General features: G+C 40.4%; 3 protein-coding genes across 3 annotated transcripts; all 3 read left to right on the top strand.

The window, feature by feature from the left end:
• Positions 1-3234: 3234 nt before the first annotated feature.
• On the top strand, positions 3235-6033 carry rpain (RPA interacting protein). Its single transcript, XM_056401650.1, has 7 exons — positions 3235-3435; positions 3546-3737; positions 4083-4155; positions 4385-4496; positions 4783-4846; positions 5340-5480; positions 5919-6033. The coding sequence occupies exons 1-7, from the start codon at positions 3364-3366 to the stop codon at positions 5946-5948; spliced, it is 684 nt and encodes a 227-aa protein (XP_056257625.1). The 5' UTR covers positions 3235-3363; the 3' UTR covers positions 5949-6033.
• Positions 6034-6645: 612 nt separating this feature from the next.
• On the top strand, positions 6646-15355 carry LOC130185465 (26S proteasome non-ATPase regulatory subunit 11A). Its single transcript, XM_056401940.1, has 13 exons — positions 6646-6786; positions 7558-7659; positions 8880-9076; positions 9965-10022; positions 10297-10491; positions 10620-10764; positions 10868-10928; positions 11946-12008; positions 12186-12311; positions 12476-12511; positions 12614-12665; positions 13004-13147; positions 14094-15355. Exons 1-12 carry the CDS (start codon positions 6696-6698, stop codon positions 13144-13146), a joined length of 1269 nt encoding a protein of 422 aa, XP_056257915.1. The 5' UTR covers positions 6646-6695; the 3' UTR covers position 13147; positions 14094-15355.
• Positions 15356-16225: 870 nt separating this feature from the next.
• On the top strand, positions 16226-25219 carry LOC130185466 (homeobox protein Dlx3b-like). The gene is made up of 3 exons (XM_056401941.1): positions 16226-17614; positions 20319-20503; positions 22639-25219. Exons 1-3 carry the CDS (start codon positions 17263-17265, stop codon positions 23068-23070), a joined length of 969 nt encoding a protein of 322 aa, XP_056257916.1. The 5' UTR covers positions 16226-17262; the 3' UTR covers positions 23071-25219.
• The last annotated feature ends 870 nt before the right edge of the window (positions 25220-26089 follow it).

The raw sequence follows: 26089 nt of genomic DNA, 5'->3' as shown, positions 1-26089 counted from the left end.
ACACACACACAAACACACACACACACACACACACACACACACACACACATATTTATATACATATATCATCTATTATCCTGTACCTCATAAAATTAGTTTGTTTTTTAAATAATATTTTAATTTTACTGAAGGAATGTTCGAGGGTAAAATTGGGCAATATTTTATTTTCCATTATGTCATAAATTTCAATAAAATAACAGCCTACTTTCTTAAAGAAATGCATAAATTAATGAAATAGCATACTTAAATTCTCAAATGACGTGTTGACGTACGACGCCGGTTGCTATGGAGAGCATGCTGTATATATTCAAGAAAATCGTTCCAAATCCATCACTTGACTCTGAGAGAGAAACATTGAAAACTTTAACTCGACTATTTCTGGAAAACCCGAGAAACACTCGACGAAAAGTGGAGCCACGCTAACGACTGCTGACGTCTGTCACAGTTTTATCATGCAAAATGTGAGAATATGAAAAGTTTAAGATCATTTAAATTACTTTTTTTTAACCGTTTTATCTGACGCCTCCTCGGCTTCGAATGTTCGAGACATCGCGAGACTGACTTTGATGCAGCTGAAGTTTGTTCAGTCACATAATGTAAAATATTACATATTAAAGTGTTTGAAACAGTGTTCAAACAACTGAAATACTAAGACAGAAGTAACCATGCGCAATTCTGAACCAAGTGCTGCCTTTAAAGTAAACTGATCCGGTGTTGATCTTGTTTAATTTGGGTAAAAATAAGATATTGCATTTTGCACAGGTTTGTATTCAGCCTCAGTTGCTCCTTTTAAAGATACAATAGCTTCACATTCATTACTAACTTTACCTGTGTATAAGTGACCCCTCTTTTGTTATTGTTGTTTCAGCATTGTCAAGTTTAATGTGATATTACAGCAATAAATACATTAAAAAGTACATCAATTTAAAAGCAAAAAAGAAACTGACATTTATATACGGCGTAGAAACAGGTTTATCTTATTAAGGGAAACATCAGGGGTTGAAGGGATTAACCAGTTTATTCAATGTTTTGTGTTGAATTCAGTAGAGTCTCATCCTAAACTGTATTATAATGGTTAATGACATTACAGATGTGTGCTGTGCTTCGTCACCTCCACGACCACAACTACTGGAGAGAGTCCAGGAAGAGGCAGAGCAGCACCAACACCACCAAGGTAAAACACCTTTCTGTTGCTTTGTTCAGCTGCAGACAGAAAAAGTGTCTGTCCTGTGACATTTGTTTTGAGTTTACACTGATCTGAAATATCATTTGGAATATTATGTTTAGTTTTATGTCGTGTTTGCAGCTACATGTTATAAAATGTAAAAGGGTTCAATCGACATTCACACACAGGTCAAATAACTGCAGGTATTCATCGGCTCTGGCTCTGATTGGCATTAATGTAAATGCAACATCCGGGTGAACATGCAAATTTTTGCCCCTTGTTTTTCTGAGCACAAAGACTGTAAACATACCTGTCACATGCCCAGCATGGTGCTGTTGAACCAGAGACACCGCAGCTACACCCTCCTCTGAGAGTGAGCTGCAACCCCAAACTAAATTTTATAACACACAAATCACCGATTGAAGCATCTCACACGGAGGCTCTGACACTTCTACAGGAGCACTAACCCGGGGATGAGAAGAGACAGATCTGTTTTACTATAGTTTGCACGGCGGCTACCAGCTCACTCTTTCTCCACTGCGTCTGTGTGTGTGCAAGTGCATGTGATGACATCGCTCCTTGCAATTGTGTGTGCCCTCAGTCCAAACTGAAAAGCAAACTCGACTGGCAGTGGAAAGGGGGTCAGTTGGCTTTTATTAGTGGGTTTACTCACATTTTTTAAAAAACGGCTTATACCCGCTAATTTTGGTGGAAGAGGCGTATAAAGGGTGTAACTGAACCAGTCTGACCTTCCTCCTCCTCCATTCTCTGTCTCTCTACAATGTTCAGGAAAGAACAGCAGGAGAAGTCTTTGCAAGACTCTTTGCTGAGCCGTTAGGCCGGATCCCAAGCCCCCAGCCCTCCACCTCAGCCCCACAGGCCGGACTGGAAGGTGTCCAGCTGGAGGTGAGTGCTCCAAATGTCTACACAACTGTTGGTTTTCACCTGCCTCCTGTTTTATCATTGGTCAGAAACTCCTTCACTCTCTGTCTCTCTATAATGTTCAGCAGAAGATCCAGCACAGAGGCCTCCCGGAGCTTGTCGACAACGGACCCCTGCTCGGTCTCTCACAACCTGCTTTTAGTACAGTGGTGGAGATGTTCCTGGGCTGGATCTGTTACTCTCCATACAGCCCGGAGATGTGAGCAGTGTGAGGTGCAGAGCTCCATGGCTGGACCCGCCAGTGGTTGAAACAGTAACACACATGTGCACGCGCGCACGCACACACACACACACACACACACACACACACACACACACCACACACACACACACACACACACACACACACACACACACATACACACACACACACACACACACACACACACACACATACACACACACACACACACACACACACACACACAGAGTTTGTAGATAAGTTTTAACTTTTTAGCTTGTAGATAAGTTTCCTTCTTAAAAAAAGAAAAAATCTTCTATTTGTTTGATAATTTTTAACTCTTTGATTTCCTTTTAGTTGGTTGATAAGTTTACTTCTCCAAAACCAGGAAAAGAAAATTATTTTAGTTGGTAGTTAACTCTTTCATTTCCTCTTTGTATATAAGTTTCAACTCTTTAATTTCATATTAGCTGGTTGATAAGTTTCCTTTTTGAAATATCTAAATATTTTAGTTTGTACATAAGTTATAAGTTTTAACTCTTTAATTTCTTATTAGTTGGTAAGTTTCCTTTTTTTTTTAATTAAAAAAAAACCCTTTAGTTTGTCGATAAGTTTTTAACACTTTAATATCCTAATTTCTTATTAGCTGGTTGATACGTTTCCAGTTTCTTGGTTTTTAAACAGCACTGAGATCATTGTGTTGGGAAATAAACTGTGGTCTCTGAGAAGTGGCACAACTTCAACATGAAAGTTGTGCTGTCGATTCTTCGGTGTGTGTGTGTGTGTGTGTGTGTACCTTTTCTTTGCATGTTGATTTTGGCCTCATTACACCTGATATCATTTTTTGAAACTAAGAGCACAAAATAATTAAAAGTTCTGACTCTGATTTTCAATTAAACCGTTTGGCAGCCCTGAACTACACATCCCATCATGCAATCCACGCAGTACGCATTAACTTCCGGGGCGCGGGGTTAAAAGCTGAAATGTTTTGGTTTTGAAGTCCTCCCTAACTTTAGCCATTTTGTTGGAACAAGTCTGTGTATGAGTGATTTTACACTTGCTAGTGATACTACAAATGGACGCTTTGCACAGACACCGTTCACTTTATAAAGGAACGACTCCGCCATGGAAAGAAACGTACCGCAAGGTGAGACATTAAACGTAAATTTGTCAGTTAGCTGGCTAGCATGTTGGGACGACGCTACTTCGTGTTTGGCTTTAACATCGTGCTGTTCTCTATTCTTCTGTATTCTATAGCGCTGTGTGGACAGGCTGAAAAACAGCCGGTCCAGGCTGCTGGAGAGATACCGTCAGATGGGAGAGAGCCAGCAACGCAGCGGCTCCAGGGCCTCCATCATCGTCCAGGAGGTGATGGAGGAGGAGTGGACCGCCCTGCAGTCTGAGGACCAGAGACTGCCCTCCCTGTGGGGGCCAGATGGCATGGCAGAGGTCGGTCGGTCGGTCTCTCTCAGTCCCCCAAAATCTGCTCTCTGTCTCTCTCTCTCCACCCTCCCTGGTGTCTTTCTGTGTCTCTGTTTGCTCTGTCAGATGTAAGGTCCCTACATTAGAGAGCTTTGCCTTAGCATTGCACTGCCCCTTTAATAAAAGCTTGATACACACATTCAAAATAAGTCTTCCTTTCCATCAAATCATTAAGTCATAAACTGCACTCAATAATGAACTGCATGTAATCATCTCTAGCTGTCTCCTTGAGCTGAACTGTCTGTTTTTTCAAATCCACAACGTTTTAGTTTTATAACCAACTAGAGGCCATCTTCCTTTTCTTTTAAACAGATGTTCAGTGTCATGAAAGAGTATGATGAACTGGCAGTCCTTGAAGAAATCCAACAGGAGCTCATGTCTCAAGGTAACATCTCCATAAACTAAATCATCCTGTTGGTTTCTCTATCTAGACTATTGACTGTGTATATCAAAATGAATGTTCAGTGAAATAAATGGAGACATTTGCAACACCACAAAGTCAAATATGGATATATGCAGTGGTGATTTTGTAGGCTTGAGATGTATAAACAGGTGTGTGAGCTTGTTGATTTGAGCTCTTGCTAAAGGTGAGGGTGTTTTTCTTTCTGCTTCAGAAATGTCTATTATTGATGAGTATGAGAAGAACCTGCAGTTTGAACAGCAGTACATATCGTCTGTTGTGGAAGGGATGGACGAGGTGCATATTATTTGTCCCATATGTCACATGTGAGTCAAAGAATTACCTGCTATAACAAATATATGGACAAAGGTTGATAGTTTCTTATGTTTATATTTACATGAATTAAGTATAAATTAATTCTATGCTCCCTCAGTTTTAAAACCAGGGGCTGTCAGTCCAGCTGAAAATAGAACCTGATAAAGACTGTAAATAATTTAAGTTAAACCATTTGTCGAACAGGCAAACATTCAGGGCTGGACTTTTTTCCAAAATTGCATCGATGATAAACACATTTTTATGACTCAATTTTCAAGTGCTTCTTGTGTCTTGTAGGAACAACTTGAATATCAACAGCTATTTCATCTCCTGCCCCTGTGGACTGTACATCAACACTAAGGTTTGTTTGTGAAACACTACCCTATTAAAAATGAGGTCACTCTGTATCAAATTACAGGATCTTTCATTTCTACCTAAAAATCATACTTATGGCATCATATTTATAACTTGAGAACTTTCCACAGAATCATTATGTTTTTAAGTTTTCTTCAGTATCAAAGTAAGGAATTGATAGTTATGTAGTGTATTGACACTCTCCTTTATCCACTCAGCCCTGTTTTGAAAATCTGACAGAAAAAAACTTTAAAATATGATTTCATAAAAATTCCTTGAACATGTATACCTCAACTTTCTAAGTAGCCCAACTCATTCTAAGAAGAAGCAGAAAAAAACAATACATGGCATTCCCGGCTTAGTCGTGTAGTGACTCTCCTAAAAGCCTTTAAATGAAATGAAGGAAGAGAAAACTGGGGAAAAGCCCAGTGTTCAGTTAAGGGGGTTTGTAATGGCTTCAGCTAACCCTAACCCTATAAAGTTGTACCCCTTGTCTTTAGAAACAGAACATTACTCCCGACGTCCTGTGCCGTCTTCTGGAGTCCAGGGTGTCAGAGCACATGGAGGACTGTCTCCACAACCCTGTTTTCTCTGTAACTCCAAACACTGACAGCTCTCCAAACCTGATGATAAGCTGCAAGGTAGGGCACAGTCACTGCCAGGTCATCCAGGCACTTCATACAGATCTGGAATTAAGAATTTAAGTGGTTATCCTCATGCTCTGTGTCTTTGGTGCATAGTGCTTAGCCCTGTTGTATGTGTTTCCATTTATTGCTATTGATTCCAATAAAGAAGGAAGGTTCTGTATTGTGTATTTACTGGTCTACACTTTTGTTCTCATCTATTTGATTGAACCCTAAAGGAAAATTAATCTGCATGCCCTTTCATTGTTTAGATTGCAGATTAATTTTGTTATTAAAATAATTATGTGTGTGTGTGTGTGTGTATATATGTGTGTATATATATATATATATATAAATAAAACATTTGTGGTGACCTAATATAGGTATTAGCATATCTCCTTTTTTAATAGAGATCTTTCTTTGCCATCACAAGTCTACTGATTTCTGTGCTTTCAGGTTTGTGACTACTTGTCCATCGTCCTGTGAAAGCAGACACGGCCATCACGAGTGACTTGACTCTGCTTTGATTTTTTGTATGTTTTGTGAAATAAAGGCTATTTTTTATATTTGACGGGTAGACGCTGTTTTTCTTGTACTGCATGCTGTCACCCCAACTAACATTCATATGGTAGCCATGATGAATTTGTGTATGCATCGTTTACCCTCATAAATAAGGTAGGTACATAAATAAATGAACCTTCCATTACATAAATAGTTGAAAGTGAACTTTATTTTATATATGTTAAATGGGCTATATATGTTAAATGGGCTCCTGCATGTGAATTTTGTGATGTTCACAGAAATAGTTATTTCTCTGTATGTAAAAACCAAATTATACCATCATCATACCATCACTGACATGCAGTGCCAAAAACACACTCAAGAAAAAAAATAGTTTCCCTGTAGGAATACTGTGAGATTAAGAAAATAAAGAAAAGCTGCAAATGTCAGACTAATCATAAATAGGAAACGCTATTCCTAGTGTCTAATAAAGTATTGATCGCTCCGTGATCATAAACTATAGGCTACAAATCATCTAACAGCATTAATGAACCTGACAGTGTAGGCTGTATCACTGATAAACTAATAATTTGCTTAATAAATTATTTAAAAATGAACTTGTCAGCAAGCGGTACTCGGCAACACCTGCAAGGGGCGCCATTGTTCCGAACATGTGAACGACCTGACCGGAAAACAACCGGGCAGAGTGGAGCGGAGGCAGGCAGAGGAAAGATGGCAGCCGCGGCAGTGGCTGAGTTTCAGAGAGCACAGTCTCTTCTTGGAACAGACCGGAATGCCTCTATCGATATCTTACATTCAATAGGTAAATATGATCGACACAGCATGGCACGAGAAAGAAAATATTTTTTCACTCAGTCATTGATGCTACACGTCTCCATCAAATGTAGAGCAGCTGAGTTAGCTACCTGTGCTGTTAGCCAGTTAGCGGCTAAGCTGAGCTAAGTTAGCCAGCCCAGTGCTGGCCGTTTCTTTTTTCTCCTTGCTTGCACAGTGAGTCAGCAGCAGTGGGCTAGCCGGCTAGCGACATACCGGCTAGCTTGTCAGTTAAGCTAACGTTAGCTCCCCAGGCTCATTCATTTTACATTGAACTTGGGTTACAGCTGGCTAGTTAACTATAGCATACAGCCAGCGTTGTTAGCAGCTAGCCTTCGTCTTGTCAGGAGTCAGGCCAACAAGGAAATAAATGTGAAACTGAGTTGACTCTGTATTATTACCTTCTTTGTCACAGCGGTTAGCTTTAGCCTATGTACCATTTGACGCTGTCTGATGTTATTAAAGCTAAGACACGTAGCTGTCATTTTCGTTTATTGTTTAATTTGACAGTTCCGATATTTCACAGCTTCGCTGGGCACCTGGCTGTTTGCCACCCAAACCAGCCTATCGATGATATAACTTGACTTAATTCTAGTCTACGGAGACGGAAGGAAAGAGTAATATCAGCATTTTCACTGTTTGTATATCGCGGTGAATCATATCAGCAGGGATCACATTACATCATCATTGTGTATGTATGTATGTGTGTGTGTGTGCGTGCGTGTGTGTGTGCGTGCGTGCGTGTGTGTATGCGTTGTAGTAAAGCGGGACATCCAGGAGAGTGATGAGGAGGCGGTGCGTGTTAAAGAGCAGAGCATCCTGGAGCTGGGTGGGCTGCTGGCCAAGACAGGACAGGCTGCGGGTAACCAGAGCATGATGTTCATATTTCAAGTCACACAAAGCTTTACTTCAACCTATTAATATAAATGTTTTTTATCCAACTGAAACTACATTTAGCATACCTAGTTTGAGGTATCAAAAGTGTTTTACTACTATCCCCAATTTGCTGACAAGACAACCTCAAAAATGTATATGGGGATGCCTCTTCAAATGTGCCTTATACAATTTTCACTTTATTGGTGTTGTCAAATTGTGAATACTGAGCAGCAAAGCACTAAAGACAAATGTTGTCAAAACATTAACAGTTAGACTCATTTAGTAGTCTGTAAATGCAGCAAACACAAAAGTCGTTTTTTTACACAGTCAAACTTACATTACCATGTGTTTGGATTTCTTTATTTGTAGCAAAATGCTGTAAAGCCATTGATAGTCATAGTTGTATGAAAGTCTCTTTCTATAATATCACTCAAAAGCAAGAGTTAATCTAGTACTAACCTGAAAAAAGTTTTTAAAGGTGTTCTTGTCAGTAAACATGCACCACATGTCTTTATTCAGCTATCTGTCACCAATTGTTCTCTGTTTGTGTAGAGTTAATCAAGAGCTTATTGCTCAGAGTGGTCATCAAGGTAATACTGGAATATTGGCATTTGTGTTAAACTCGGTTTAATACCTCAGCAGCTGCATTTCTCCTCTTGGCACAAAGTCTGACTTTTTTAAATTAAAGTACCTGTAAAGTGAAAGATATCCAAGGATCTTCTAAAAAATTCAAAACTACCTTTTAAACAACACAGCTTTAGCTGGTAAAGTTTGAGTCTCCTTTGGATGAAAAGTTTGTTCCTGCCCGATGTTTGGGCCAGTGGAAGTGCTGTTTTTCATCAGAACAGTAACCCAGGAATAAAATATGACCTTTGTCGAATTAACTGGCACTATACAGGCCTGGGTTGTGTTCAAAATCACTCCTTAGTTACAAACTTCACTTGATCAGAACCCCTAACTTTTCCAGAGTCAGTAGACAGGTGCCTGTAATGCTCCTTACTAAAACACAAAAGTGAAAAATGGATAAACATGTTTTCTTATATCAGTCCTGAAACATATTGGACTTAGGAGTGTGTTCTTGTAAATGTTTGCAACTCTTCTTAATAATCTTACATCCTCTTGCAAAATATTTGCATTCACTAGCCATTGTGGCAGCCTTTTTCTGATTGTAAGTTTTCCCCTCCGACTCTCCTGTCGTCTTCTCAGAGCTTGGGGGTCTTCTGAAGTATGTGCGCCCCTTCCTCAACTCCATCTCCAAGGCCAAGGCAGCCCGGCTGGTCCGCTCCCTGCTTGACCTGTTCCTGGACATGGAGGCTGCAACAGGTCAGGAGGTGGAGCTCTGCCTGGAGTGCATAGAGTGGGCCAAAGCTGAGAAGAGGACCTTCCTCAGACAGGCACTAGAGGTGAGACTTTCCCTCCAGGTTTGTTTGGACGAGTGAGAACAGGCCGGGTATTTAAGTGGTACCAGATGATAACAGCGCCAAGATGCATTGTATTGTGGGTCTCAGAACTTTTCCAAACAAACTATGATGTGGTTCATCGTGGCCCATTGTCCAGCCACCCAACCAGACAGGCAACCTTGAGGTTTGGATCGACTTGTCTGTTGACTGTCTGGTTTAGCTAGCTGTATGGAAAAACAATTTGGCGACACCAGCTGATTAACTGGAAGAATCTTGTTTATTTCACTAATAACATTGTATTTCTGTTTCAAACAACACGTTCCAACAACATCAAAACAAAAGTCCATGAACTTTCTAGCTGATGTTACTACCTTCTTTGGGTATTAATCCAGCCTGCTGGTCTATCAGTGTACAAATGGTGCTCAACTAACTATTCACTGATAAGCTACAAAAGTCATAGAGAGGAATGCAGTTTAAGTAAAGGTATTAGTGTGTTTTTTTTTTTTGTTTGTTTGTTTGTTTTTTTAAATCTGTTGCTTAAATATCTAATTTACATGGATTCGGTGGATATTTTTTGCCACACCAGTAGTTGAGTGTGTTAAAAAAACAGTGTTATAATGGAAAATGTGCACTTTGTGTTAGGACATTTTTCAAAGATTCACCACTTATCAATTGCTAACATGTCGATAATGGATGGATTACAGAAATTCCATGAAACTTGTACCCCTACTGGTTTGTGTAACATAGGCTTCCAGGTTTCAAAAATTCAACTTGGTACAAACTTTTAAGTAATAAATACTGCTCAGAATCTTCTGTCTGGGTAAATCTGGGTGTACTTTCCCCAGTGCAAACAACACATTTGTGATGGTGGATGTTTTCCTCTCTCCTCAGGCTCGTCTGATTTCACTGTATTTCGACACAAAGTGCTACCAGGAGGCACTACAACTCGGTGAGTGATCACTCTCTTTGAGTTGGTGTTTTTAATTTGCTCGAAAATTACAAAACATTTGAAAGACAAAAGAAATTTTGGATATAAAACATAAATAATGGGAGGAAGGAGAATGTAAACTCCTGCACCACGCCATTTAGTTGTCATCCTAAGTTAAATATGATAGATGGGATTTCTTATTATAATTCTGCCATATTTCTGATGGGTTTAGTCTTCTACTTATCTGAGCCAAAAGCTCAGTAAATGTACCGATAGCATTGTGTTCGGTCTCCAGGCTCCCAGTTGCTGCAGGAACTGAAGAAGATGGACGACAAGGCCCTGCTGGTGGAGGTTCAGCTGCTGGAGAGTAAGACCTACCATGCGCTCAGTAACCTGCCCAAGGCCCGCGCCGCCCTTACCTCTGCCAGGACAACCGCCAACGCCATCTACTGCCCACCCAAACTACAAGCAGCTTTAGACATGCAGTCAGGTACAATGTACACCGCTTACACAAGTCATTAACCAGAGTTTATAATTGAATCAAAACATGATGTTACTAGTTTCTGTTCAGCACTGCACATTGTAGCTAAGATTTGATGGGTGTTTTTGTGTTTCCAGGGATCATTCATGCAGCAGAGGAGAAAGACTGGAAGACGGCTTACTCTTACTTCTATGAGGCCTTTGAGGGCTACGATTCCATTGACAGCCCCCGAGCTATCACAGCCCTCAAATACATGCTGCTTTGCAAAATCATGCTCAATGCGTAAGTGGTATACCCAGAGAAGTTCTCATAATGCAGTAAAACAAGTTTTCATTGGTCGAGAACCAAGAATGGGCCTTTGACTTGTATATTTTCTCTGTTTCAGGCCAGAGGATGTCCAGGCCCTCATTAGCGGCAAGCTAGCTCTCCGGTACGCTGGCAGACAGGTACAACCCTTCTTTCCTAAGAATTTACACTTTAAGTCTAATTTTAATTTATTTGACTGCCTACTAAAACCCCTGCCCCAAACAGTGATTGTCCAACCAGATAATCTTTGCAACCATAGCTAGACATAGCAAGTCTATCAGGCTTTGGATTTCTCCACATGTTGAAGCAGTGCACATGGAGGTGTAGTAAGAGAGATTGTTAGCATTTAAAGAACATGTTATTTGTTTTTGTTTGTTTTTTTTTTTTAGCATTTCCAAATGCAAAAGCAACAGAAGCAACCGTGTAAGCAAATAATTAAACAGTTTATCGTTTTTATCATAAGCAGCAAACGTTAGCATATGTGTCCAACTAGCTTACTCCCTGCATTAACCCCAGTTGTTTACATCCGAGGCCGCGAAGTACAGTTTATTAAAAAAAGATTTAAAAAAGCCTTGTTCATGACTAGCAGTTCCACTGTCCCCAGCGTGGAAGCTCATCCTGGATGCTATCAGAATTGAGGCTAATGTTAGCAGCTCTGTCCTGCTCTTTATTAGATTTGCATTAGGTCCAGTAAGGCCTGATTGCTTTCTTTCAGGCTTTAAGCACAGTATGATGTGTGAAGCCATCAAGTTTGTGTTTAAGGCCTTTTACATGGCTCTTGTTTTAAAAAAAAAAAAATGTCAGTTTAACATACAAAGTCACCTAGAGACATAATTTTCAACCAACTCATGGAACCAAATCAGTGGTTGTTGGCTAGAAATTAGTTTCTGAAAATCAGACTCCTTTTCAAAAATTAAAATTCCTACTGCTGAGTCTGCCTTATTTATTGTAAATTGAGCTTGACAGGTGTAGCAGTAGCAAGCAGCAGAGATGGGGTTTCACAAATGGTCAATTAAGTCTAAATTTTATTTTAGCTAATTAGATTTTCTGTGTTTATTTATTTTGTATAGTACCACTTCCCTCAGTCTCTCTTGGTAAAAGGCTGATCCACTGCCATGTAGATATAACCTTTTGTTTATGTTCTTGTTTCTCTACAGACAGACTCACTGAAATGTGTGGCACTAGCCAGCAAGAACCGGTCGCTCGCAGACTTTGAAAAGGTTTGTGTCTGGAGTTTGATGCTGATGTTGTAGAGACTGTGGATAAGCTGTTGTTGCTAACAACATTAAGAATTAAACGGCCGTGATTAGAACGCCGTCTGTCTCTTATCTTTTGGGGAATGTTTTCGCCTCTCCCCTCACTTGTGATTAAAATGTCCTGTTCCCACCACCCTCAAGGCGCTTACAGAGTACAAACCAGAGCTGAGGGATGACCCCATTATCAGCACCCATCTGACCAAGCTGTATGACAACCTGCTGGAGCAGAACCTCATCAGGGTCATCGAACCTTTCTCCAGGGTCCAGGTAATCCCCCACACACCTGTCCGTGTTCAGCCACAGTTCAGAACCGTACCCAGGATATTGGGAAGGTTCATGAAGACAAAGTATACTCAGTAAATATTAGAATAAGTACTAGGAATACTTGTCAGTCTTTAATCATTGTGTTTGTCTGTCTTCTCTCCTAACAGATAGCACACATTTCCTCCCTCATCAAACTTTCTAAGGTAAGATTTTTCCCTTTTTGTTCAGTGTTTCCTTTTAGACCTTCATCTTCTTCATACACGAGTTGCCTGTTTTCACTACAGTCTGCTTGTGTTGCCTTGCAGGGAGACGTGGAGAGGAAATTATCACAGATGATTCTGGATAAGAAGTTTCACGGTACGCATCTACAGTTGTTTTAGTGAACATGTAGTAAACACGCTGGCTTTTCTTCACATGTGAAAACCGAAGAGATGGCTAAATATTAGTGTTTGGTCGTTGTAAATATTAGTGTTTTGTGGTTGTCTCCTACAGATGGATCAGATTTACACTCGAGCTAAATTAAGTTTCAGTTCATGCGGTTGCATTAGGGTTGAAAGTCCTTTGTTCTCACCCTCTGAAATGAACTAAACAGACTGAGAGGGTGTGTTTTCCATCGAAAACCCTCTAACAGCATTCTTCCATTTTCTCTCTCTCGGTTTCCCTTCTTTGTCGCCCTACACCGTCCAACCTCACAGGTATTTTGGACCAAGGAGAAGGAGTGCTGATCGTCTTCGATGAGCCAGTGGTGGACAAGACGTACGAGGCGGCCCTGGAGACCATTCAGAACATGAGCAAAGTGGTGGACTCGCTCTACAACAAAGCCAAGAAGCTCACATAAGGTCAGCCCGAATAGACATGGAAACGTTGGTGTCTGTGTGTTCATTCGATAAATCCCTGAAAATAACTTCTGAGGCTGAGGTGACGTGGTCCGTTACAGCTGTCTTGTGCAGAGATGAAAACAGTAATTGTGTTTTGGATTACATAGTGAGGTGACAACTTTTAATTTTCTTTGGTCTCCATATCACTGCTTTGATGGATCAGTAGGATGATGACTTATTTACTCACTGATTCAACTGGTTTTTGTTGTGAAGCTGTTTCAAGCGACACGTGGATGCAAAACCAACAATGAATTGATTTTACTACAAAGTATTGATTCTACATCTTTTCCCTCTGTGTCAGTTCATGTAAAAATGTGATAATAGTTCCGCTGGGTATTAAATTTTTTTTGTCATGCCCCTAATCCTAATCCTAGCCCCCCCCCAAGCAGCTCAAAGCAGTGCAGTTGGAGAGCCACCAATCATTAAAGAAAATAGTCAGTTGTGGCCACATTGCTGTTGCCATATATAGTACACTCACTAATTTGCCAAGTGTGTATTAAGCACTCTTCATAAATTACTGAGCTTTTTCAAAAATAAAACTGAGAAGATCGATTCCACTTTAATGTCTGTACGGTAATTGTACGTCTACAGCCACCAGCTGGTTGGCTTGGTCCAAAGACTGGAAACAGGAGGAAACAATTGGCCAGGTACAAAATCCACCTCTGAGTGTTATGAGCTGCTTTGTGTTGTGTTTATTGTACAGATATGAGAATGGTATCTATCCTCTCACATGACTCAAGAAAACAGATGCGTATTTTTAAAATGTAAAAGTATTCCTATAAAAATGGGCTTTTGTGTTGGTACAGCAGACAAAGTGAATATAAAGTAACATCAGATTTAAATTCATAAAATTAACTCATATCTCAAGAGCTCATTGTCTTCAACCCGTCTCTGTCTTTCCCCGCAGAGAGAGTGAAACCATCTGTCCTCCTGTCCGGAGTGACGTGGGCCAGTCAGACCTCCGTCGATAGCTCACTTCAACCCGGGAGGGACGAGGGGAGGAGGACGAGGAGATTACGAACACTCAACAATCCAGCAAGCAAAGAAACCAGCTGACCAACTGACGACGACCCAACGGAATAACAAACTGACAGGGTGGACACGCAGCTCCTCCTGGTCCTCCCTCAGCCCTCTGCTCTCCCTCCCTCCTGTCACTCTCTCTTCCTTCCAATCTGACTGGGGTTGATCTGACACAAAGTGCTCCTCCCTATGGACAAATCCAGGCACTGCGCCCATCTTCTCTTCTCCCACCACTGGTTTCTACTGTATGTAAAACTGGACAAGCCTCCCTTTCCCCCTTTTTTTCTCCTCTGTTTCTCTCTGCACTGGCCATCAGGGAATCTTGTAAAATAACGATAAAGAATACCTATACAGTACTTATACATACATATATTGTAAAAAAAAAACAAACAAAAAAACACATGCTCGGTCTGTTCTCAGTGTAACCTGGGGCAGTGGTGGGTTGGTTGGTCTGTCCCTCACCGGATACTACCTGTTCTGTTCAATTTGCCAACCAGCCCTAAAAGTGAATGTTTGAATTTCTGTGATTCTCTGCGGTTGTTTAGAAACAACCCTCGGTCACTTCGGTCACCTGAAGACTGGTTTTGAAAATGCCGGCCATCAGAACAACCCCTCCCTTCTCCTCACACCTGTACTGTGACCTTTGCCCCTCTCCCCCCCATCCTCCCCTCTCACCTGTTTCACCCTGAGTGGTCTCACTCAAGTCACAAGGCATTCTGGGATTCGTGGACCATACAGGGAATTTGCTCTTCTGTCCACTCGGGACCATGCCACAATGAGAGGAGGACATTCATTAACACACGGGGGTCTCCCATAACCCCCCCTTCTTCCTCCCACTTCCTATTTGTATATAACAGTTGCCAAGCATCATCCAAGGCCTGATGTATTCACACTGTCCCCTTTTTTTGTAATGCATAAGAACAGAATAAACCTTGCCACTGAGAGCTTGGTCAGTCACACAAAGTGCTTTCGATGCTTGAGACGTGACTGGAGAGAGAACTCTTTGTTCTGACGTGTGTATAAGGGCGGGTTTCGCTGAAGAAAATCAAGCTGTACATTTCTGGGAACTTAATTTTGCAAGGACTCGAGGGTTTACCATATATGACATAGAGAAAGACATGCTAATAAAAAAAAAAATGAAACCTGTAACCTGTGTGATTTTAGGATCCTGGAAATGAAAAAGAATTACAGGTTTTGTGCCTCGTATCATAAGAGATTTCATATTTTTCATGAAGCGATATGGATATGGGTAAAAGGTGTTTAATTTCTCTTGTACTCAGTTGCAGAGGTTGCAAACTATAGACCAGTGTTTACAAACCAGGGGCACTTGTGCAGTGGGCTCGTAGAAAGACTGTATAATAACTAGGGCGGCACAATCCAAATATCAAATTGGCAATATGAGCAAACCCAATTTCCAAATCGCACGACCTGCAATTTTTTTGATAAAGGTAAAATGTGTCACATTATTGTTGTGCATGCTTGTTTGGTAGAAGAATCAACAAAAATCACATTTCCAACATTTAAAAGTTTTTTTTCCAGTGAAAATGAAATGCAAAATTTTAAATCGTGACCAATTTCTGCCAAAAATAAGCGTGATCTTTTTTTTTTTTTTTTTTTTTTTAAGTAAAAATTAGATTTTTATAAAATTTGCATATTAGATAATTGCAATTAGAGAATGCATAAAAACTAGGTAGTAATTAGGCTTGGGCTGATTTTTGATAATATTGAATAGTGCTGTATTTCCCGCCATATACAATATTTTTCATAATGAAAAAGTATAGGCTACATTTATCTTTTGGCAGTTTTGTGACGCTCATCTCACTGCTTTGCTTCCTGTACATTGAACCCTGGCATGTGATATAAAGATATAAAACACATGAAACATAAAATACAATAATATAATGATATATTACAACAACAACAAAAACCACCGGAAACATAAAAAACAACGACACAATTACATTACAAAAAAATAATACTTAGGTTGTATTTTATCGAGATACTAAATTTTGGATACTGCACAAGCCTACAGCAAACAGAAGACTCAACAGTGACAGTGTGCGGTTGACATGGACAGTCACAGGTTTCCATAGTGACATCTGGCGGTCAGATTATGTCACTCACCTTTGAGGGAGATGGAAATTTCACCACCTGTATTTTCTGTTGCAGTTCATGGGACCTGTAGTTTGAAAACAAGAAAAGCTTTTCTCTTCCAAACAGAAACTGAAAACTGCAGAGCAAAAAATTATTTCATAACACATGTGGGGCACGTGCAGCCAGCTTTATCTTTACAGTGAGGTGCTGTACTAAAGTTTGACTCCTTGTTTATCACCACTGTGTTTCCCCACAGTTTTATACACCTGAAGTTTATTGTAGATTTACTGTGCGCTATTTCTCCTCCCTGAGGCATGGGAGAAGCCCGGGGCCCGAGTCTACACACGTATTGAGGGACAAGCCTTTCCTGAAATAAGCCTTAATTAACTGTAAATAACTCGCAACATGGGTCGACGGCAGCACTTGGCTCCGCATCTGCATTTGAATGGGAGGCAGCAGTGTAAAGCTTATGCGTAAACACTGCTTATCACAACACCATTATGCATGGCTCGGTTGGTAAATCTTTAGTCTGTTGAGAGTCTCGGATGTTGTTGAGCCTCCAAGATGCGTCCAAGTAAATGTTAGTTAGAGGACTTTACGGGCTTGCCAACTGTTTATGCGCTCCGGTGCAGGCCCGAGGAGAGGCTTACTGGAGGTTTCTGTGGGGAGAAGAGGGAGCCAGACAGGCGACAGTCAGCGCTGTCTTGGCCTCAGGGCAGAGGCAGGGAGCGAGCAGGCGAACCAATGAGAAGGAGACATCCACTCCCCTCAGTCCTGCCCGGCTTGGCTCAGCTCGGCGCGCCCTGTAATTAGGAGCTCTAGTTGGGTTGGGCGCCGCCACGGTGGACAGCCTGGCTGCTGCGTCAAGGGAGTTTGGGAACGCCAACTCCAGACTGCGTGTGGATTTCTGAACACTCCTGGTTTCCAGTTTAGAGCAAACACTAGAGGAAAAACTCCTGAGAATGAACGGGCAGCCCTCACCTGTCTTCGAGGAGAAGAAACCTTCGCTCCCCGTGGCTGGGAGCTCCATCTCGGCCACCAAGGATTCCCCGACCCTGCCGGAGTCCTCATCCACAGACATGGGCTTCTACAGCGGCCAGAGCGCGCTCCACGGTTCGCAGGATTTCTACCAGGCACAGCAGCCGTACTCAGCTCAGCACATGAACCCGTACGCATACCACCACTATAACCTGAACGGGATGGGTCCCGGCGGCGCGTACCCAGTGGGCAAAGCAGAATACCCGTACCCTCATGCAACGTACAGAGAGCACGGTGCCTTCAGCAGGGAGGTGCAGGCAGTGATGCAGGACACTGGTAAGTTAAACCCAACAAGAAAACTCAGACACATGCAACTTCATTGCATAAATGTTTCATGGGGAACAATATAACTCTTTTATTATTGGCTGGATATTAGTTTATTGAAGACATTAACTGAAGGTCTCCAAAGCAAACAGGGTTTCTCTTCTGTACGTAGCTCTGTGTAAGATCTTCTCCATCTTTGTCCAGGAGCGAGAAAAGTTGCTTCACCTGAGGCTGATGTATGACTATTGCTCTGAAACTGTAAAAATCAATAATTAAATAATGAGTTTTACTTACCAGGGAAATGAAACTCTTTTTATTTCCCAGTTTTCCACATTTCATACATATTTTGGAGCATTTAGTTGACACTTTCTTCTCTTGAACATCTGACTTTCCATCATGAGAAGATGAATGTAGAGGAGGAGAACTTAAGTTCCTTACAGTATTTTTGTGAAGTATAAGAAGGAGAGACCTGGGACACACACTTGAGTCATTTTTGAAGCAATGAAGGTAATATTTCTACCAAATGTATTTCATAATTCACCTACGTTAAAGTGCAGCCCCAGAAGTAGCATTCACCAGAATTTATAGATATTTTAAATACTTAACTTGCTCAGGAACAGCAGTGTTCATGGTTGAAGATTTGTTACTTTGAACAGTAACTCTGTAATAATAAAAATATGGGCTGTTTGATGGACGTCTTGAATCAGGGTGAGGTTTACAATCTGCTCCTGCTAAAAAGTCAGAAACTGAATCAGTTTTTCTTGACTGGAAGAGGAACTTACTCATCAACTCAACTTGATGTTTGACTTTCAGTGCAGCAGCTTCTGGTTTCACATGCCGGGGATATCACAGATTACAGCTGAATTTCTATAAATTCTATAAATACCAAAGGGATTTAATGGCAAATGTTCAGTCAAAGAAACAGGAGATTAGTAGATTGAAAGAATAGACCATTAAATTCATTCTGTTTTACATTGTTATTCATTGTAAATGGAAACTGACTGTGAGATATCCTGTTTATCAGCTTGTCTTTGAATTTGTTTGAGATTTTACTTTGATAGGAAAGTGGAGATGAGCCTAAAGGCCTTTGGATGGAAGCCACGTCCTCATTCTAGTCAGGAATTCTTCAACTTCACCTTCATTAGGAATGAAGAACAAATTCATTTACACACAAATGCACTAAATAGGTCATTTAAACATAAATAACCTAATTTTCCAATTTGATGAAAATGGATAAAAACTTGAAATTCCTTCAGTGAATATCATAAGAATATTGATTAACATCACTCTAAACTCAATACACAGTTGCTGAAATAGTATAATAAGAACATAAACTTGTTTCAAAAGATTTTTCCTTTTGGCTTTTTCCAAGTGTCTCTGAGCAAACTGCAGAGGAAAAACAAACTCGACAGACTGGTGTACTGTTTTTGACATTCCAGTTGGGAGTTGACTCCTGCAAATGGCTTCAGGGGACTTTGGCCGACAGCCACGCACATCAGGTGTCACGACATGTCAGTCAGCCTTTGCCTTTGAATCATCCAGCAAGGACGGCTCCTTATCACGCAAGGCCTGTGGCCACGCCCCGAAAAATAAATCAATAAACAAATACATCAACAGGTTGTTTTTTTTTAGAAGTAGGCCTATTTACAAATGCACAAACAGGAAAAGAGACATGAGCCAAACAAGATAATTGGCTAAATTTCGAATGAATGAAGCTAAATAAATATCTAAATTCAACTACAGAAATAAATGGGGACAGAGCCATAGCAGGACTTTTAGAAATACTGAGTTTATGAGTCCAGTGTTTCCCAGAGTTCCCCAACCTCTCATAACATGGACCTAACACTCAATAAAAGATCTTTATTTATTTATTTATTTATATAGGCCTACATATCTTTCATTCATTTGGATTTTTAATATTTTATTTAAATTAACTGTTGCTAATGTTGTTGTTTCTCATAACAGGAAGGTTGTTTCAAAGCCTATAACCTAATTAAATACTGAATATTTTATTTTATTTTTTATTTTTGTCCAAGCATAGTCCAATTTAAATGTACTGAGTATTAAGTAACACTGGTTAAATCAGCTCAGTGAATAATATAAATGATATATAAATTATATAAATGCTCAAATATATGAAATATTAGAATACTGAAATATATTTCCTACACAAATTGTACAAACACTTTATATTTTTTAGTTTTTTTATTAATGTGTCATTTCCAATTTAGGGCAATATATAATATATGTGCTGATCAAAATGTAAACAAATAAGATTGGTTGTATCTTTAAAGGACATTTTCAAAAATATTGTATATATATGTATATATTGGATAGAAGAAAAACAGCAAAAACAGGGGAGGATGTATACAAGCGGGCCTCCAGGCTACATGAAAAGCACCTATAAATCTCTGTCTCCCTCCCCGGCTGTGGGAGACACTCAGACCAAAATTATAAGTTCAGAGTGCTGGCGGAATTTCTTTGAAATTTCGGGGTTATAGCGGCCGTGGCTATTTTTGTACTACAACTTCTCTGCACAGAATGTGAGACCCAACACAAGTTCATGTCATTGTTTGAAGAAAAAATACCATCATTGTTTTTCATAGAGATAGTTTTCACTCATAGATGCTGTGTTGCATTTTGTCATGAAGTACAAAGTTTTGACTTTAAAGTTCCACAAACAACCAAAACTGTTTTTTACTGTGATCCGTCGCAGTGAAAGAAGAACCAGACATGGAGGTCCGGATGGTCAATGGGAAGCCCAAGAAGGTGCGCAAGCCCCGGACCATCTACTCCAGCTACCAGCTGGCAGTCCTGCAGAGGAGATTCCAGTCGGCCCAGTACCTGGCCCTGCCGGAGCGGGCTGAGCTGGCTGCACAGCTGGGCCTCACACAGACACAGGTGAGGCTTCAGGGAACAACATCCAGTGCAATGCACTACAGTGACAGAAATATAATACAATGTAGTGATAATTAGAGTAGGCTACTTTAAACCACAGGTGTAAACACTGTAAACGGATTAAAATTTCAAGATATTTTACATGTGAGATGTCGAATGGGATTGCAGTTTGAGGTTAAGCAGGTTGAACTGTCAGTTTAATTAGGGGAAGATGAAAGCAACTGTAAATGATGAAAGCAATTGAAAGTTGAAGCCACAGGTAGTTCAGGTGCACTGTCAAAGATTGAAGTGACAGATAAAATGTAATTTAAATGTCAGCTGGAGAATTTGAGCTGTCAGTTGAAAATTAAAAATTGGTTGAAATGCCAGTTAATGTGTCAGAAGTTGAAACGTAGATGTTATGTGCTTGAGGTTTGAATACAATGCACACCAACGCAAGAATAAGTCTAAAAAGAGCATGAAACAATGAAAAGCTTGAAAGGCCTGAAGAAGCTGAAGTGATATGAAGAAGTTGAAAGGGTGGTGGCTGGTGTAAAGTTAGAATGAAGCCTCTTAGTGAAAGTATGAATGAGTACGAAGAGGTTGGAGAGGAGCTGAATAGGTCTTCAGATTGGTGTAATGTTATCTTAGATTATAGGTTATACTAAAATATAATTCATCAGATGTAACAGAATACAATACCATACAATGCAGTACCAAACCAGGCTCCACTCAGATAAATTTAACAAAATAAAATAAGAATAGCACAGAATAGTTCAATAGAAACACATTAGCCAGAGTCTTCCATGATCCTCGACAGCGCTGTGTGTGAGTCAGTCTGGTTTACACAGTCATGCTTCCTGCCCTTATGATTTACCACATGAATTATCTTGGCTCAAGTGATAAAAGACGAAACCTGCTGAGCGAGTTGTTTTATCGTAGCTACTGTAAATCATTGTTCAGTGTTATGCTTGGGTAACATGCCCAAGCTTTAACAAAGCAAAATCTCAAAAGCACAATGCCAGTCAGCTTGAAGTGTGATTGTCATGTAATTTGGTTTTGATGCTTCAATGAACTGTTTGTAAAAATAACAATATCACAATAGCTCTTGTTGTATTATATTTCAAGAAGCTGTAAATGGTCTGTGATAATGCTACTGCTGCCCAGTAACCGTTTAGTTTAGTGCAATTAACAGTTTCAAAACCGGGTATGAAACAAATGTTATAATTGCTTTTGCTAATTCTCGACTAATCCTTGACCTCTGTATCAAAGGTAAATACTGCTGAAATAATGTTGTTGGCAACAGTGGTTCAGTAGTTACATCAGTTAGATCAAATATTGTACCTTTGGAGCAGTGTTTCTGGCCACATGATGAATTTTAGTTTGTCTAATAAACACTTTTCTTTTGTTGACCTGTTTTTTGAAAACTCAAACTCTGAAAAAAAAAAAAATCGGATTGTTTATCTGCTAAATGCTACTATGTTCTTTTCTGCTGTTTTGGACGCAGTATGTAATGTACTGTGGATTTACCAGAGCAGGAAATAGGCTGCCGGCTGCTGCTGGACACAAGGTTGCTAATAGTGCTGTTTACAGGAAAGAAACCAAAAAAATTAGCTAAAAGAGGCTGAAAAGATATTGATCTTCAGTGTTTCCAATAGAATTAGATTCAATTTTTGGCGTTAGCTACGTGGGGTGGTTGTTCACTATGTGTCATGCTTCACCATGTGTCAAATGACCCAAAAGGAGTCGGGGTTGATAACATATTGTGGTCGGCCAATGAACCGAGTCTGGGCACATGCACGCTGAATAGTGTGTGCACCCTGAATGAGAGGCACACAGACAGGGCTGGTAAAGAGACAGACACGGATGGTAAAAACCTCATTGACTTTTTGCAACCCTGATTCAGAGGGATTTCTCCTGGTGGTCTCCTGATGGACCGGTCTGACCATGGCTACATCAACATTTAAAACCTTTTAAATCTTTTTAAAAATCACATCAAGTTTTCTTCAGAAAACTTTGCCTTTTGTAATTTCTTCAAGTTGCCTGAAAAAGACCCTTTAGATTTAAAATTTACCTTTATAAAATTTCAGAAGCACACATGTACATTTTCTTCACAAAATTTTGTAATTTCTTTAAGTTTTTGCCGCTCTTCCTTCCAGGTCAAAATTTGGTTCCAGAACCGTCGCTCCAAGTTTAAGAAGCTCTACAAGAACGGAGAGTTTCCACTCGGGGAAATTCCTCTTGAACACAGTCCGGACGCTAGCGACTCCATGGCCTGTAACTCCCCTCCATCGCCAGCTGTGTGGGAAAACGGCAACAACAGCAACAACACCAGCAACAACACCACCAGCAGCGGCAACACAAACAGCAGCGGCAGCATCAAGAATAATGCAATGCTGGATCCCACCAGCAGGGGGCAGGGCTCATATCAGCCTCCAGTTGATTCCTCGCCCACCTACATGGGGGAGTACACACACCAGAACTGGTACCACCAGCAGGGTGCACATTTAGGTCTACCAGCGGGGGGCCCGACGCACCATACGCCATCGACAGCACCATCAGCCGCACAGAGCATGGGAGCCGTTTACTGAAACATGTTCTTGAAGTGCTGCTGTGACCAAGAAACACCTGACAGTGGTCATCAGACACGAGTCATGACTGTAAAACCTGACACATGTTGTAAAACAGGCTTTTCTGCTGTAGAAGTGGACTGAAAATAAGTGCTGGTCTCAGTCACCCTGTTGTCCTCATCTCCGAACTTTAGAAACTCATAACATCGAGGTTGTAACAGAGCTTAGGGTGCTGGGGCTGATACTGACATTTGTATTTGAAGTCACTGATAATATTTTGTATATTTAATATTTTAAATATGACCAAATCTTCCTTCTGAAAAAGGCCTTTGACACAGCATTTTGACAGTAAAACTGAATACTACTGAAATTCTAAAGACACCATCACAGGAAACTGTAACATACATCGGGCTTTAAATTTAGAAAACGGGACCATTTGATGTGGCTAGTTAAAGGTGGACAAGAGTGAAAGGCTGATAACCTTATAAAATAAAAAATCGATATCAGCCCAACTGGAGACTCAAATGAACCATGAGAGGGTTTTTTCTTGATAGCAAAATTTAAATTCAGTCAGTTTCCACTAGGATGAACATCATGGACTGAAGAACACAACCAAACAATATTTATGTCCATATACTTTTTTTGTGTGAATTTTTTTATTTTTTCTTTGTTGACAACACATGGCTGTGACAGGCAAAAGTAAAACTGTGTGTGAAAGTGAAGAGCTCCAACCTGTGAGCTCAGTGTTGAGGCGAGGCTGGGATTAAAAACAACAATGGGCACGAACGTCACATAGAGCCAAGTTAAACCCTGGGTTTACAGTTGAACTTTTAATTTCATGTCATCTAGATTAGGGTTGAATAGAGCAAACATGGCTGCCATATTTTTCCTGCTTGTGTGTTTTTGTGTCCTGAGTCTGCAGCTTAGTTCTTGGTACACGTACTAATCCAGGATACTATAATTATTATGACTTTGTAAGGGGGGAACTCCACTGGTTTTACACATCAGTCTGTTTGCATGTGTCGGGGAGTTCTACTGCACTGTTTTTTTTTTTTTAAACTGTCCACTGTTACAGGAGTGTGAGGGGCCTTTAAAAGCAGATTCCACATGCACAAAGGTGTTCACACTCAGTTCTTCTCTCCCGCCTGAGCTGATGTTTTATAGTCAGTGTGAAAGTCAGACCACATGGACCCCAATTGGATCCAAGGGCAAGTGATGTGAATTTGACGACTTGTGTGTAATTAGTCGGTGTCGCTACGAGAGTTTCTCCAAATATCATCAGGCAGCAGTTTGGCTCAACCAGTTTTGGGATGAAGCACAATGACGCAGTGATGGAAACAAAGCAGAACCAACTCATCTGATTTATAAAGATAATCTTGGTAAAAACTTATAGGTGTATGTCAAACCAGGCATGCGTTCAAAATGTGATGTAACTGTTATTATGTTATGCAGCATTGTTAGGCCCCTTTGGTTTGAGATGACATCCTCAAATATCTCATCAAAGAGTAAAAGTTATATCTGTGATCAATGTGATCACCGTAAACTACTTGGCCTGTGCTACTCCCTCTCCTCAGTGATTATAGAAACCTATCAGCGATCCATCCAGACAACTATTATTCCCACCCCCCAAAAAAATTATAATATCATATTTGATGGATTCTTTCTTTGTTTTTATGTTTTCTTTAAAGTTCAAGGTCCCTGCAGGGATTTAAAGTGTCCACAGAAATGCCTTTTACACTTCATGTCGCTACTTTTTAATGCATGTTTTCTGTTAAAACTGTATAATATTTGACCCTAAACTGAGGTAACCTTAATGATGTCAGTATGAAATCATCAGGGTAATTTTCTCAGGCCTAACAAAGACATTACATAACTGTTTACACAAGCTGTGTAAGACTCCCCATGTCGAGTAATCTGATCTTTAAGTGTGAAATTGTTTGAAGTGGCCCTTTAATTCCTTCTCACAGACACTACACGGTCCTATAAAACGTCTATAAGAATCACTATCAATAATAAATGATAGTGCTAGTTGGTGCTTCAACATCTGAAAAATAAGTTGCATATATTGTATTAACATGCTGTACTCAGGTTTTTTATTTATGGAGTCAACTGTAGATCAAAAGTGGTGCAACACACATTTGTTTTTCAGAATAAAATGTCTCTATTTGAATCAGCTACTGGTGTATTATATTCTGCATGTATCTGCGTGTGAAGACAGTAAACACACACACAAAGGAGTTGATAGTGTGCTGACGGTGCTTTCCTGGTGAGTATGTCAGAGTGAGTCAGACAACAGATACAGGTTGCACCCATCTATATATTATAGAAACACACACACACACACATACACACACACGAACACACACACAGAGTGCGTGTAAAGGAGGCTGTGGGAGGCGACAGTGCAGCAGACACTCTGGAGTCTCTGGATACTAATAACACACCGCTGACACAGAGAGAGAGGGGTGTACACTGCTTTCATGTGGCCCACAGTTTAAAAAGGGGAGGAGAGATGTGTGTGTGTGTGTGTGTGTGTGTGTGTGTGTGTGTGTGTGTGTGTGTGTGTGTGTGTGTGTGTGTGTGTGTGTATGAGACAAACAAGCTGCTGTCCAGGCTCTCAACCAACCAAACCCACAGGTTAGGCAACAAGAAGAGGGCGTAATGAGGATGAAATACACGGACAGGTACGCTTTTATACCAGGTTACAGACCCAAATACTTGAACCTTATAATACTTCTGTTTGTGTCCTTGTATGAGATGTTTTGGTGAAGGCATAAAAACTATGACATAACACATATGGAATTATGTAGTAAACAAAAAAGTGTAAACAAAGAAAAATGTTTTATATTTTCTTAAGTAGAAACCTTTTGCTTTGATGGCAGCTTTGCACCCTCTTCATTCTCTCCACCTGATTCATGAGGTCGTCACCTGGAAAGGTTTTCCAACAGGCTTGAAGGAGTTCTCATATATGTTGAGCACTTGTTGGCTGCTTTTCTGTCACTCTGACTTCCTACCCATCCAACACCATCTCACCTGGGTT

The sequence above is a fragment of the Seriola aureovittata genome, chromosome 17 (assembly GCF_021018895.1).
Source record: "Seriola aureovittata isolate HTS-2021-v1 ecotype China chromosome 17, ASM2101889v1, whole genome shotgun sequence".
Lineage (NCBI taxonomy): Eukaryota > Metazoa > Chordata > Actinopteri > Carangiformes > Carangidae > Seriola > Seriola aureovittata.
The sequence above is the reverse complement of the archived record's forward strand: the minus strand, read 5'-3'. Positions and strand labels throughout refer to the sequence as shown.